General features: G+C 42.9%; 2 protein-coding genes across 4 annotated transcripts; both read right to left on the bottom strand.

Annotated features, from left to right (window-relative positions):
• Nucleotides 1–308: 308 nt before the first annotated feature.
• Nucleotides 309–4819, bottom strand: cdadc1 (cytidine and dCMP deaminase domain containing 1). The gene is made up of 11 exons (XM_034151534.1): nt 4621–4819; nt 3849–3949; nt 3569–3746; nt 3028–3325; nt 2740–2946; nt 2542–2660; nt 2325–2374; nt 2064–2233; nt 1797–1986; nt 1687–1723; nt 309–1408 (listed from the first exon to the last, which is right to left on the bottom strand). Exons 1-11 carry the CDS (start codon nt 4718–4720, stop codon nt 1311–1313), a joined length of 1548 nt encoding a protein of 515 aa, XP_034007425.1. The 5' UTR covers nt 4721–4819; the 3' UTR covers nt 309–1310.
• Nucleotides 4820–7157: 2338 nt separating this feature from the next.
• On the bottom strand, nt 7158–12229 carry rcbtb1 (regulator of chromosome condensation (RCC1) and BTB (POZ) domain containing protein 1). 3 transcript variants are annotated; one of them, XM_034151531.1, is made up of 14 exons: nt 12210–12229; nt 12084–12113; nt 11246–11537; nt 10845–10995; nt 10437–10603; nt 9810–9968; nt 9623–9730; nt 9401–9543; nt 9137–9200; nt 8930–9056; nt 8718–8844; nt 8398–8549; nt 8184–8314; nt 7158–8057 (listed from the first exon to the last, which is right to left on the bottom strand). In XM_034151531.1, exons 2-14 carry the CDS (start codon nt 12098–12100, stop codon nt 7917–7919), a joined length of 1779 nt encoding a protein of 592 aa, XP_034007422.1. In that variant the 5' UTR covers nt 12101–12113; nt 12210–12229; the 3' UTR covers nt 7158–7916. The 3 variants fall into 3 exon arrangements, with proteins under 3 accessions (XP_034007422.1, XP_034007424.1, XP_034007423.1); XM_034151533.1 differs by lacking the exon at nt 12084–12113 and having other exon boundaries at nt 12210–12223; XM_034151532.1 differs by lacking the exon at nt 12210–12229 and having other exon boundaries at nt 11965–12143.
• Nucleotides 12230–13933: the final 1704 nt, after the last annotated feature.

A 13933-nucleotide genomic window follows, 5' to 3' on the forward strand; every position in this document is an offset into this window, starting at 1 on the left:
AAAGCCTTAAAATGCGGTTGTTTTTACATTTGAATAATAATGAAAATTGACATTTCAATTATAGGAAATGTTTGAATTTATTCTCCAATTGATATTTGATCTGCATCCAATCAGGACACTCACTAATTTAATCATTAAAATATGTCATTGAGTCCGAATGGATGACAGTAACAGTCTTGAATCTGGAAATCAGGAAAAAATAATTCAGCCTTTTTTGTCGTCTGGGTTTAAAATAAAAAACAATCCCAGCCCTTTTTTTAGTGCTTCAAGCTGTGACATATCGTACTAAGATGCAAAAGTAGACCAACCAGTTTAACTTGAGCCAAACTCACCCACGTTTTTTATTTCTCCAACAAAAGAACAATTAGCAACTCCACATGATCCTCTCTCTCAAGGCCTCCTCCTTATTTTCCACATTGATGCTATTGTACCACATTCACAACAAATAAAAGAATGGGAATGCATGCTCTGTGTGCGGGTGCTCATTTCTTGTTAAGTGTAGTGCAATGAAATGTATTTATATTTGATCTCAAGCTTTAAATGATTGATAACTGTATTTTAATGAAACATTGGATTATTGTAGTATTATTGTGCTGACAGAGAGAAAAATAAGTGAAATACAAAATGACCAAAACCGGATTTCCTACATGAAATTAACTTCACATAATTCCTCAACACAAAACAATCACACATGTCTAAAGCTGTGTATTCTCTTTCTTCAAGCTGCTTCAATAGATTAGTAATATGATTTTAGGCTGCAATATTGTCACAGCAGCAGCCCTTCAGTCAACATTGCATACTTCAAACACAAACAGTATGGATGTCTTTATGTGCAACAATTACAATTATTCACCTCTTGTATACAAAAATAAAATGACATCACAGCATCACTATAAAACTATTTAAAATATATCATTTGTTAGTGTTTTCCCTTCTTCTCCCATCCATCCATTCACGGTTACCCTTAGAGGTGTTTCTTCTTCAATTGAATCCTTAAAAGACACAAGACTGTCCTACCCTCACAACACCTCCTAAAAGCAGCCTCTTATTGAAATATAAAGTTTTACAGTCACTTTTAACCATTTGTTTTGTACAGATTACATGCAGCAGGGAGAGATGTTGATATTCTGATTCCACAACATACAGACTACTTTCACACACCAGTTCCTCCTTAAAACAGCAAATAAATACAAATATAGTGCAGCACAGATTTGATCTACAGATGTGTCCCAGTCCTAGCCTTAAAATACCAAATCTGTGGCTAAAAAAAACAACGTTCTTTCTGGTTTAACCATGTATCCGTGTGGTGTTCAGCTGACGGGTGACATGTTGGATCTGTGGGTGCACAGCTTCTTGTTGCTGTGGCTCTCCTGCTCCTCCGGCCTGCCGTGCTTCCCCCCAAAACCGTCTGGAACAAAGAGAAATACTGTTACAATAGGATTTCCCTTTAGTGTGGTTAGTGTGTGGACATCTCTAAGCGGTTGACCAATCACAACAGAGCTGGCCAGCTAACCAATCAGAGCAGACTGGGCTCTCATTTCAGGAAACTGGTGAAAAGAGGTAGTATGAGAAAAATAGAGCTTTTTGAACATTAGAGCATGTAAACATGTCACAGTAAAGGCAGGAAATACTAATATGAACCTGAACATGTGCTCTTTAAAGGTGTAAAGATCATGTGGAACTTACTGGTGTGGTGAGAAGAGGCTGAAGGGCTCCTCTGCCACTGGGAAGACAGAAGAAAGTCACATTCTCCTCCATTTATCAAGACATCAACCTCAGCCCCTCTAAGTACTCACTATGAACTTGCTGATGTTCTTCAGGCTGCTGAACTTCAGGTAGGAGATCTCTCCCTTGTCCTTGTCCCTGTCCTGGTCGCTGGTGTAGATGTGTGTGATGCCGGCTCCTCGGATCAGAGGCACACACTCATCACACGGACACTTAGTGACAAACAGCATGGTGTGCTCCTCCGGTTTGATGTGTCGGGTCCTGAAAGCATCAGCAAACACAGATTATGGGAGGAGGCTCCAGCGTGTTAAGACCAGATCTTTGTCTTCTCTGCTGACCTGAAGGTGAGTGCGTTCTGCTCGGCGTGGACGATGTATCTGTACTTGCGTCTCTGTCTGTCCTCCTGTTTGTTGTCCATCTGGGGGTATTCTGCATACTGTGAGCCTGCTGGGTAGGCGTTGTACCCGCAACCCACCAGGTACAGACACCCAGTCCCATCACTGCCAGCCTGCGACAAGGGAGCAGTTGCAAATGTAATAATAATAATAAGGGATAAACTAATAGCCAGATCACATCTAATGGAAGACATGTGAGCTCACCGATGCTCCTTTGGCCCAGATGACAGCTCCAACACCCACTTTAGGATCCTCTGGTGACAAAATGACAGGAACACTGTTTCAAATAACTGTGACCTTAAAGCCTGTCATTCAGGAAAATTAGAGAAATCTTATGGTGGCCTCGATAGGATAAGTGTACTGTACTGGTGTGCCGAATTTGTGTCAATATTTCTGTAAACAAACAGAAAACCAGACAGACCTGTTCTATAAGCCAGCAGCCTGGCCTGGATGATACAATGGCGCACCACTTCTTGAGACAGTCCCTCGTGAGGAGTCTGCAGCGAGGCTACTGATGGCCCAGGGGCTAAATGCTGTTCTCTGCAACAGGAACAACAACATCAACAACAAATAGCAGCAGTGGATGGCAAACATGTGAAGAACCGTGGATGTTTCTGACCTGTAGAAGCCGTAGTGTTGCTGTGGCAGCCCGGCAGCCACTGCAGCTAACACCTCCACCAGCTCCGTCATGTTGTTCCTCAGGTTGGAGAAGTGAGGCTCCACGCAGAAGTCCTCCAGCCCCATGTGGGTTAAAATCTCCCGGTGCTGCAGGGACGTCCTCACCAGGAGCTGAGAGGAGAAATCCTTCAGGTGTCTCGTCCGCTCTCTGGAAAACAGGAAGAATGTATCCTTTTATAAGCAAACCAGGTGCTTTTTATAACATAAACCTTAAAGGAAAGCTTGTTACCTGTTGAAGAGTTCCTCTGTGTTCAGCCCCGGATCATCGTCCTTCATCCTCTCCATGAAATCACAGTCTCTGGACGTCTCGTAGACAAACTGGACCAGGCCGGGCGCTGGAGGCTGCAGCAGGACGCAGATGTGAGGACGGCTGTTGGACTTCAGCTTCTCCGCTGCGACGGCATCCAGCGCCGCCTCCTCAGGGATGCTGCGAGGAGGATTCTGGGAACTGGAGGTGTTTGCAGAGCTGGACCTCAGCATGCTGACTTCAGGGTCTCCGGGCCAGAAGGAGATCTGACTGACTCCAGCTGCAGAGGAGAGTGTGATTACAATATACTGAAATGAACAACTTTGGAAAACTGCTGGTTTGTTTCCCTTCCCTCAGGCATCATAATGTCATGCTCAACTTAATGGAGCTATGACTAATCCCCATGTCGGGAAACCCTTCCCAAAATCAGAATGCAACTTGATTGACTAACAACTAGGCTTGGGTTTAATTCCCCAACCTCTGTGTGTCTGACCACTAATCTCTGTCTGTGTCCTCTCCTCACCGTTGACGATCATCTTGAGGCAGGTGGCGCAGGGTCTCCTGGAGAAATACAGGTGGCAGTCAGCCAGGGAGGCGCCATGCTGGATGATGGCTGCCTGTCCTGCATGGAGCTCAGGTCCTGAGCAGTGGAGTCCCACCACCTTACTGTCCTGCACCACCACCAGACCCACCCTACGGATCTGAATCACAACAGGTCTGATTACTTAACTATAACTCACTAATCTGGAGATTTGAACATTGGTTACTTCATCGTGCGTGGTCTATCTCATTGGTACACTCACCTCACTGGGCTCATCCTCTTCAGGCTGCTCCTGTGGAAACAGCTCCATCCACAGACTGAGCAAGGTAAACAGGTTTACCTTTGATAGCCTGGGGCCATGGCCTGATGCAGGGGGAGACAACAGAAGGGTTATCTTGTCTATTCTTAAATGCACAAGTGCCTTCCTGCAAAGGTGTAATTACACTGGGTGGTGTGAGTAAGTAGAATGTGAAGGAGAGCAGGGGTTGATGTTTTGAATGTCTCAGGTTGCTTCCACACCTTACAGTAAAATGAAGTGAAGGCAGCAAAGGCAGGTCCTATCACATGCATCTACTTATCATAAATGTACATGAACCCCTCATGAAGATGGTGAAGGAACTTAATACTACATGCTATTAGTAGCTGACAGCATATAAAGACACTATATGGACACTGGAGCAGAATGCCTGTAAATGAAGGGCTTATAATATATGCAATATCATATATAAATAATAATGAACTTGATATCATAATAGAAAATCAATTATGTCTTTTTAAAATACACTCCACTTTACAAGCATTGGACTCCCTGATCCAGACTTCACTTAAACGGAGGTATCATGCAATTGAATAAGGATATAACAGTAGGTTATTTACTTTTTTCATCATTACTCTGATTATTGATAGTCTGCTAGCATACACATGCCAATACAACACGTAGCTGCTATGTTAGGTATCATATGTGCCAGTCGCCTGTCACAGATCAGCTGTTTAATGACAGGACGGAATAGAAACCGATGCAGCTAAACTCTCACCTTGCAGTCTGCAGTCAGTCTGGGTGCTGCTCTCTCTCGTATCTTGACCCGGCATGGACTGGTCCGGATCGGTTCGGTTCCTTATCTCGGTTCCTTCCATTCAATCCTCCAGCTATCAAATGATATGTCCTTTGACAAGAGGAAATAGCAGGATGGAAGGAGTCGACTCAATTGACCTGGTTTACAGTGTCAAGCTAGAGCTGAGCTAGACACGTGAATACACGATGTTTCCGGTGAGTTTTTTCAAAGATAAAAGCCAGGAGCTGTATCAAGGCATGGGAAACAAATACAAGCAGTACAAGGAGGCGAATATGTAACATAAATATAATCAAATACAACCAGGTATACTTTAAATTCAATAGGTTTTATACATTTTCAAATACATATTAGCCTTACATTTTTTTCCTATCGTTGCTGGTTGTCGTTAACTTGACAAAGATCCGGTTTGTTTCCGCAATAACACATGACGTCATAAAGAGGGCGGGATAACTAGTGGTTTGTTAGATACCAATTTATTCCACCAGGTGGCAGCAAACCACCATATTTTCATATATATTGAATAAACCGCTGCTTTCTTTTTACACTATGAAGACTTAACTACTTTACCATGAGACAAACTTTAACCCTCCTGTTGTCTTCGGGTTAAATCTGACCGATTTACTACTTTCATCAATCATAACTTTTTTGTTTTACATTCGACTGCATTAAGGCTTTATGATATCCTTCACAGTAGACATTTGAACATATACAATTGCTGATCACCACTGTCATTGAATTTTGGATGATTTAGTCAACTTTGTAACACGATCCCGGTCAAAAATGACCGCCATAAAGAAAAGGAATTAGTCACCATCCGGATCAGATAAAACACCCCCCCCCCCCACCACACACACACACACACACCACACACAAACACCCCACACACACACACACACCCACACACACACACACACACCACACACACACACACACACACACACACACACACACACACACACACACACACACACACACACACACACTCTAGATGTGTTCCCCCCCCGTATGTGCCCAATCCCCCCATGTGAGTCACACCTGGCACATGCAATACATGTTCAGTGTCTATTCTTTGTATGTTTACTGCAGTTTTTCATGTATACCAGTAGTCTGATACAATATTTACAGTTTGAAAGGGTGTTGAATGAAATGTGGTGATGATTAATGGTTTTTGTGTTAATGTAATAGCAGTTAAAACAGGACCGGTCAAATTTGACCGTGAACACCAAAGTAAGGGGGGGGGGGGGGGGGGGGGAACGAAGACAATAGGAGGGTTAATGAACTAAAATGATAAGAAATATGACGTAATAAAAGAAAGTACTTAGGAGCCAAATAAGCATTGTATGGAAACAAGTTATTTATTTATTCACTGTGACATGTAATTCAATAACTAAATATAAAAGAAACATGTCAGTTATGTAACAGCAGAAAAAACACCAAATAATGTAACGCTGATTGTAATGCTTGTCCTATTTAAAGAAATGCTAAACAAAGCACAATACAAAATATATTTTATATCTTCATACAGAAAGCAACACAATCTTTTCTTCCAGCTCATTGCTCCACTAAAGCATGTACTAACCTCAATGTAATTGCTTTTTAACTGCAAGGAATCAAAGTGGTTCTTTTAAGCATCTGAGTGCATAAAGAACATGAAACCTACAGAAGTAACAGAAACAGATCTGCTCTGTTTTATCCTCTTACACCCAGTGATGGAACAGAAAGTGAGGACTAGGCAGTTTTTTTGTCATCATAAGCCAAAGCTAACAGAATATAAACAAACATCTCATTTATCCCTACAGAGAATTTCAAAGTACTCCGATTGCCTTAGCTTGCAGCGTGTTGTGCATTGTCATTGTACGTGCAGAGAAAGTGTCCTTACAGAGGAATCATTTGGTCTAACTGAGTTTGCATTGTCGCTTGTTTCTTTGTATATGTCCAAATAAGATTAGCAAACACAAACAGATAAGAACACCTTCGATCAGTTTGTTGACAGTCCCAGTGTGAAGAGAATGCAACACATTTTACATTGTCAAAGAAGGAATTCATCTGCTAGTAATGTAACGGTGCCCTAAACACTTCTAATGCAACTTTCTTTAAAGGGGACCTATCATGCAAAATGTACTTTTGTACGTCTTTTATACATGAATGTGTGTCCCCGGTGTTCCAGGGAACTCACCAAGTGTCAGAAAACACAACTCTCTCTATTTTCCTCCATACCCAAATCTCTAAAAAAGGGGCTGCAACGGATCTGATAAAAACTGATCCAGATTTGAACACTGTCCTGACGTCAGGACGGTGGCGCTACGGCTATTGGGCCAACTCCACCAATCAGGAGGAGACAGCCACGGCCATTGCCGTTCGAAAGCGCTGGAGACGTTGTAGTACATATGCCAGGCCTGTAGATGGTGCTGTTCTCACAGAATCAACCCTTGCTAAAACAGATCTAAAAAATGTCAAATTGAGCAAAATGAGGCATGGCTAAAATGCATGATCTGTTTGGTATTTTAAGTATAAATATGCCTTATATAGGTATGGTCCTACACTATATTATTCAAATATAGCATGATAGGTCCACCTTAACTTAGTTTTCCCCTTACACAGTGTGTCAAACAATTTGAACCATTACTGTTTTACTAAATATATAGAAGAAGAAGAAGCAACCGTTTCTTAAAGGTGCCATAGGGCGAAAAACAACGTCTTACAAAAGAAAAGAGTATAAAAAGTACATTATACATAAGTGACCCAGTACAACCCACAGTAGGACCTGGATCTTGTTGTGTGTTGACGCCTAAATGGGGCTCACCCAAGAAGTACTTTTACCTAACACTGTATTTTGGAAATGATAGATATGGAAACTCAAAGTGTTTCAGTACAGTGGTTCTCCTGGCCAGAGCAAGTCAGTCATCAAAGCTATCAAAGACAACTGCTTCCTATTTCTTCCAGGTATTTGGTCTATCATGTCAACTTAAGTACAGGAAGCACTGGCCGAGCAAACATATATTCAAGTATACATACAGCATGTAAAGAATGTGTGAGAGGAAAAGGCGCCATGACTTTGCCGAGTGCCTCCACAGGGATTATCCAAAGTGCTGACTTCACATTCGTCGATAATGAAGCTTAAATTCCCATCCTTCTCGTGAGCGACGCTGCCTGTGTGCCCTCAGGAGTGTGATCAGACCTGATGCTTTTGGAGTTGCTCACATCCAGAGCACATCATCTTGGTCGGGATACAGTTTGATAAATCCTAAGAGCTCCACTCAGTTCTTGAAGGCTCCGCAGCGGCTGGCTTTGCTGATGAACTCTTTGAGCATCGCTCCGTCCACCTGCCAGAAAGCTCCAGTCTGAGTCACCTGAGTCAGGTGGTTTACACAAAACCGGAAACAAAACACCTCCAGGTCCTAGAAGAGGAATAACAACATGAAACAAGAGTAGAAGAGGCAACATCTAATGTAGAAAAAGACTCAATTTAACCTTCTGGAGAATCTGCAGCAACGTGCATAAGTAGAATATGTAATATGTCGTACCTCTGCGTCGTATCGGATGGCGGCGGACAGCAGAGTGAAGGCGTTGTCCACGGTGATCCCTCTCTTGATGATCTGCTGACACAGGCGCTTCAGACGGTTTTCACAGTAAGACGTGGCCAGGTCCAACAGGCCTGCAGACAACACACAAGACAGGATTTACATACAACAAATCAGAAGCCATACAATTATTTGACCACTGTGTCTGTGCGCTAACCGATGGCGTCCTCAGGTGGAAGGTCAACAGTGTCGGTGTAGAGGAACTGCAGGAAGGATCTGTAGACGGGGTAGGAGAACTGGCCGATCTCGATCACGTCCTGCTGGTCCTCCGTCCACTGGGAGCGGAACATGGAGCGGAAGTGCTCACACCTGCTCCGAAAAAAGACCATTATCTCCACTGTACATGTTGGAAAATCAAGCTTAAATGCTTGTATCGTTTATGGAGAAAGCAATGATAACTTTTAATATATATCTATGCTGTTGTAATATTTGACTTGCTTTTCCCAAACTTTTAAAACCTTACACGTGGACACACACCTGATCTTCAGCACAGCTTTGTGAACGTGAATACACTTTCCGTCGACGCTGAATTTAAGGTCGGACGTTTCTGGGCTGTCGAACTCTTTCCTCAGAGCCTCGGAGACCGTCAGGAAGTCGTCGTGATCTGGAATAAAGCAGAATACAATCATGAAGCTTTATACTTGAAATGAAGTCAGAGGGCACCCTCTCTCTCTTTCTCTCTCTCTCACCCATAGACATGAGCCTCCACATGACGGAGGGCGTGGCGAAGCAGGCGAAGACGTCGTCGGTGCTGGTGAAGTGTGTGAGGTGTGGCATGAGGATGGATTGACCCCGACAATGACCCCACATATACACCTGGAGGAGAAACATGGTTATAAGACAATTATACAAAAGAGATATATACACAATACACAGTGCATGAATTGCATACATACCAGCCCACTTTGGGTCTTGGCTGCTGAGGTGTGTGTTGAATGGCACGCTGCGACCTCGACAATCCTGTCAAAAGAGAGATGTGTAAAGAAATCACATGGAACAAGAAACACTTCAAGAAGATAAAACTCTGTTGGGAGACGGCAGGATTTGGACATTGTTTAAGAAGGGGAAATACTTCCTTTGCCCACTGACAGCTCCTTAAGAAGAGGAGCGGATGTCGAGGCAGGAAACAGGAACACAAAGAAATCCGCCCTTCCTCTTACCTCTCCTTGTCGGCCAGGATCTGCACCGGGCTGAGGTGGTTGCTCTTGTTTCCCGTCCCCAGCTGCCCGTAGGTGTTTGCTCCCCAGGCGTACAGCAGCCCTTCGTCAGTCAGCGCCAGGCAGTGGCTGTACCCCGACACGATCTGGAAAACACGGAACATTTGAGTCATGAAACGAGTCCAATGTGAGTCATCAGCAGTCAGCATTACTTCAGGTTCTCACCTGTTGCATGCACAGCCCCTGGAGTGCAGAGAGGCGGCAAGGCGTCAGCTGGTTTCCATTGTTTCCAATACCCAGTTGCCCGTTACCGTTATACCCCCAGCCGTACACCTAGATACACAGAGCTAACTTTACTGCATGAAGTTCAGATTTATCAGGGGATTCATATAAACATTTATGCCATTTTCACCTCTCCGTTGTCGATCAGAGCCATGGAGGAGGTCTGTCCACATGAGATGCCGATAGCAATCTTCCCCTGCAGGCAGCCGGTGACTTTCCTGGGGTAAGGCTGGTTGGCTGTGGACCCCGAGCCAATCTGACCGCAGTTATTATAACCCCATGCAAACACCTGCAGGGCAGGGAAGCAACACAGTAAACACACTGATAACGGATCATTTATCTGTTTTACAATACTGTACTCTTCTCAGGTGGGAGGAAAGAGCTCTGTGTGAGACAATTCACTTTTATTTTTCACATAGACACAACCCTGTTGAACATACTAGTGTACAGTTGGTAACATTTAACACCTTCCCTGCTTGTCACACAGCCTAAGCAGCTTTAATGCCTTGAGGTTCAAAATAAGCTGCTTAGTGGAGTACTGGCAGAGCAGGAAGAGGCTACGTCAAGTGACACGTGTAAAACTAATCAGGAAATACACAAATATTTAAGCGATCATCGTGCTTCATGGTGCACATAATGGGAAATTGTTGTATTTTTCCCCATTTAAATTCCATTTGAACTCCTACAAGTCTCTTTAGAAGTAAACAAATTCAATACACATGACCTTAATATTTCAATGTGTCATGTAAAAAGCTACCTCTCCGTCCTGAGTGAGCGCCATGGAGTGATGCGAGCCGCACGCCACCTCCCTCACTTTCTTGTTCTGAGGGTTGGCGGTGACCAGCAGCGGAGACAGAGCCTGGTTGGTGTTCCCGTTCCCCAGCTGACTGTAGCCGTTGTGTCCCCATGCAAACAGCTGTCCGTCTGCAACACACAAACACAGAGAGTGACGATCAGAATCAGAATACCTTTATGAGTTCCACATATTGTTACAGCAGTACATACTCCATACTCCAAGGCCACATGATGACATTACCTCTTACTCAAGACTCTTAACATCATAAGAAGATTTAGTTATACAAGCATTTACACACTGCAGGGTTGAAGGTAAGAGGAGCATAGATAATTACAAAGACTTAAATGGATTGATTAGTTTAGTATTCACCCTCCGTAGCCAGCAGGACGTGAGGCCCACTTCCATAGCTCAGGCTGACCACCTTCTTCCCCCGCAGGAAGTCCAGCTTCTTCGGCACTATGGTGCTCAGACTGTCTCCTGTACCCAGGCAGCTGCTGCTGTTCAACCCAAACACAAACACCTGGTGGAGAGAAGACACAGAGACACCTGAGAATACAAATACACAGGTACAAAAAAAGTGATGTCTACATTTGCATAAGTGTAATGTATATATTATCCAATGTCAATATGTTTCTGTATATGTCTATACATTTCGATCTATCTAACAAGGTGTAACTGACATCCAGCTATGAGAGGAATTGGACTAAGCAAGGTGTTTATTTTAAAAGCTTTATATGTATCTTAGGAGGCCGGAAGTGCTGGGGCCTCACCTCATTAGCATGTGTGATGTAAATGGCTTCATTAGCAGAGGTCCCAAACACACAGGCCTGCCGCACTGAAGCCAGCTCCTCGGCGCTCAGCAGAGAAAACAGGGGCCACTTACTGACGTCCACCATGGCTCCTGCAATACTCAGCCTTTCTCGTCGGGGGGGAGCAGTCACAGCTGACAGGGGAGAGGAGGGAGGGATGGGAGGGGGTTGGCGAGGAGAAGGGAGGCTGTGAGGAGGAGGAGGTGGAGGAGGGGGAGGTGATGATGGAGGAGCTGAACCATCCCTGCTGACACTTCAGGAAGGAAGAGATGAGAGGTGGTGGTTAACACATGGAACAAGACAGAGGAAACACATTTCTATAAGCATGTTGTTCAGCAGCTTTGACTCATTACTTTGCTATATCAAACCGCCACAAAGACACAGCAGTCAATATAAGGTGACATAAAACTCTATAGCAGACCAAATTGCAGAGTAATGCACCTTCAAATAGTCATGATGAGCATAATATGTTAATAAATGCTATGTGTTTAAATGATTATCAAGCACACGACGTACAAAACTGGCGTACAACAATTAAGAAAAGCAGTTTATTTATAAATATATTAAAGATAGCTTTTAAATTGCTCAATTCTTAAGTGAACCCTGGCATCTCTCCATGTTAACTAGGCAATACACATCATCACAAAGCATTATAAGCAAGCTAAAACTACATTATATACCTATATAGTTCCATTTTAGGCCATCTGTATTGAACTCCTTATATTTGACTGTGTTCACTAATGCACCACAGCAGCTTAAAGGCACTGGAGGTAAACAAGCTGTGTTCTCCTGTTCCTACCTAAAGCATCGCTCCATGACAACGAATCAACTGAGAAAAAGACAGACAGACACATGTTTAAATACAGTAATACTATTAGTAAGAACATCTGCTTCTATAATATGCGAGTATATGGTGTAAAGTTACCCGATGTCGTCTCCCTGATGGAAGCGCTGCCGTCGTCTTCTTCTTCGTCTCCTGTATTTCCGGTAGAATAGGTTATGAATGGAGGTTTTGCTGCCCCCTTCTGGACATTGGTGAAACTACTCTTATTAATTTGTTGTCTTTTTTTTCCATTGATCATGTCCAGTATTTTGGGGAGAAGCCTAAGCTGATAATATATATATTATTGCCTAACAATTATTTAACATGTAGTTAAATGCTAACCAAGTATTTAAATGTTTATTTATGTTGTTCTATCCACAACACTCATTTATTTGTTGTCATTATGTTCAAGTTAACTAAGCCATTTCAACCAGCAGGTGGAGCACGAGCACACCGACCAGGGCTCGTGGATGTGAGGCATTAAAGGTTCAACTTATAAATGGGACTCAGCAGTGCCTGTCTTTAAGTGGATAAGAGCTGCTATAAGTTTTCCATCTCATTTACTCAAAGAACTAACAAAAAAAGTTATTCTAATCATCGACAGCTCATTATAAAATGCAAAGTTGTTAAAAAAAAAAGTGCATAGTAGTTTTTAAAGGTAACAGTTTAGCTCAATTTGATCTTCTGCCTCACCCGGTGACACATCAAACGCACCTTTGTTGCCAGGTGATACAGGTGCATGTTGGTCCTAGCTTAAATACAAAATACAAAATCCGCTCGTGCTTGAAATTCCGGCGTTTACACTATTCTGAGAAACTTCTGCATTCAGTGAGGTGTGTGAGACCTTTCTGCTTATGTATTATCACTAATAGGCTACAATATATAATGTTAAAATAATAATAATTCCTGTCACAGTTTTGACTGTCAAGGCTGATTTAGCTCAACACTTTTTGACTTTTAGGAACCGAACAGGACACGAGAGGCTGAGAGGGCTCGTTATATTCCTATGGGGGATAAAGGAGCAGAAAAGTTAGAGCTGGAGAGGATTCAAGAGGATTTCAGGACTTCAGAGGACTTCTCGGTGCTTAAAAGACCCCAAAAACCACCTTCAGACAGACAGGTGACTACAACAACAAACGTATCATGGCTGTATGCTAATGCAGTACTGTTGCCTAGAAACAAGGCGTTGTAAAAGAGAGCAACGGTCGAAAAAGTACGCAGATACTTTACTCAAGTAAAAGTACTAATACCACATTTTAAACATACTCCCAGTGGTGTATAACTAACTGAGTACATTTACTAAAGTTCTGTCCTTAATGAGGTACTTGTACTTTACTTGAGTATTTCAATGTGTTGCTACTTTGTAATTCTAAAAAAACAAACACAAAACAGCTGCTGTTACTCTCAAACTCTTGCTATGTTTTTGTGGCAAACAACTTCATTTGCAAAGTAATTTTAGCTCTGAAATACAATGTAGGAAGTGGCATGAAAAGGAAACACTCAAGTACAGTAACTCAAGTACTGCACCTAAGTAAATGTAGTTAATTGCATTCCACCTCTGAAGACAGGTGTATGTAAGCTGAGCTTCTCTCGCGCCATTAAGTGTGTGTTTGTGGTTTTAGCTGCTGCCGACTTTTGTGTTTGCCTTCTTGTTGACGCTCTATTCTGATGTGAAAGTGGCAGGGTATTTTACTGATGTTGTCCAATTTCACTTGTCGCTCATAACTATTTTTTTAATGGTTTCGGACATTGTTGTTTCCTTTTTAGAGTGTTGTCTTTATTCTTGTTAGGGTACACTGAGAGATAAGGTTGCATATTAATAACAG

This window comes from Trematomus bernacchii, unplaced genomic scaffold, assembly GCF_902827165.1.
Source record: "Trematomus bernacchii unplaced genomic scaffold, fTreBer1.1, whole genome shotgun sequence".
Lineage (NCBI taxonomy): Eukaryota > Metazoa > Chordata > Actinopteri > Perciformes > Nototheniidae > Trematomus > Trematomus bernacchii.

Excerpts from the sequence above, each read along its gene's own strand:
- cdadc1 (XM_034151534.1), bottom strand. The coding sequence starts at position 4,720 with ATGGAAGGAACCGAGATAAGGAACCGAACCGATCCGGACCAGTCCATG. Across the intron at positions 1,724-1,796 it reads AGAACATCAGCAAGTTCATA|TGGCAGAGGAGCCCTTCAGC; the intron begins GTGAGTACTTAG and ends CTGTCTTCCCAG. Across the intron at positions 1,409-1,686 it reads AGCCTCTTCTCACCACACCA|ACGGTTTTGGGGGGAAGCAC; the intron begins GTAAGTTCCACA and ends TCTTTGTTCCAG.
- rcbtb1 (XM_034151531.1), bottom strand. Across the intron at positions 10,604-10,844 it reads CGTCCTGCTGGCTACGGAGG|ACGGACAGCTGTTTGCATGG; the intron begins GTGAATACTAAA and ends TGTGTGTTGCAG. Across the intron at positions 8,315-8,397 it reads TCCACCTGAGGACGCCATCG|GCCTGTTGGACCTGGCCACG; the intron begins GTTAGCGCACAG and ends TGTTGTCTGCAG.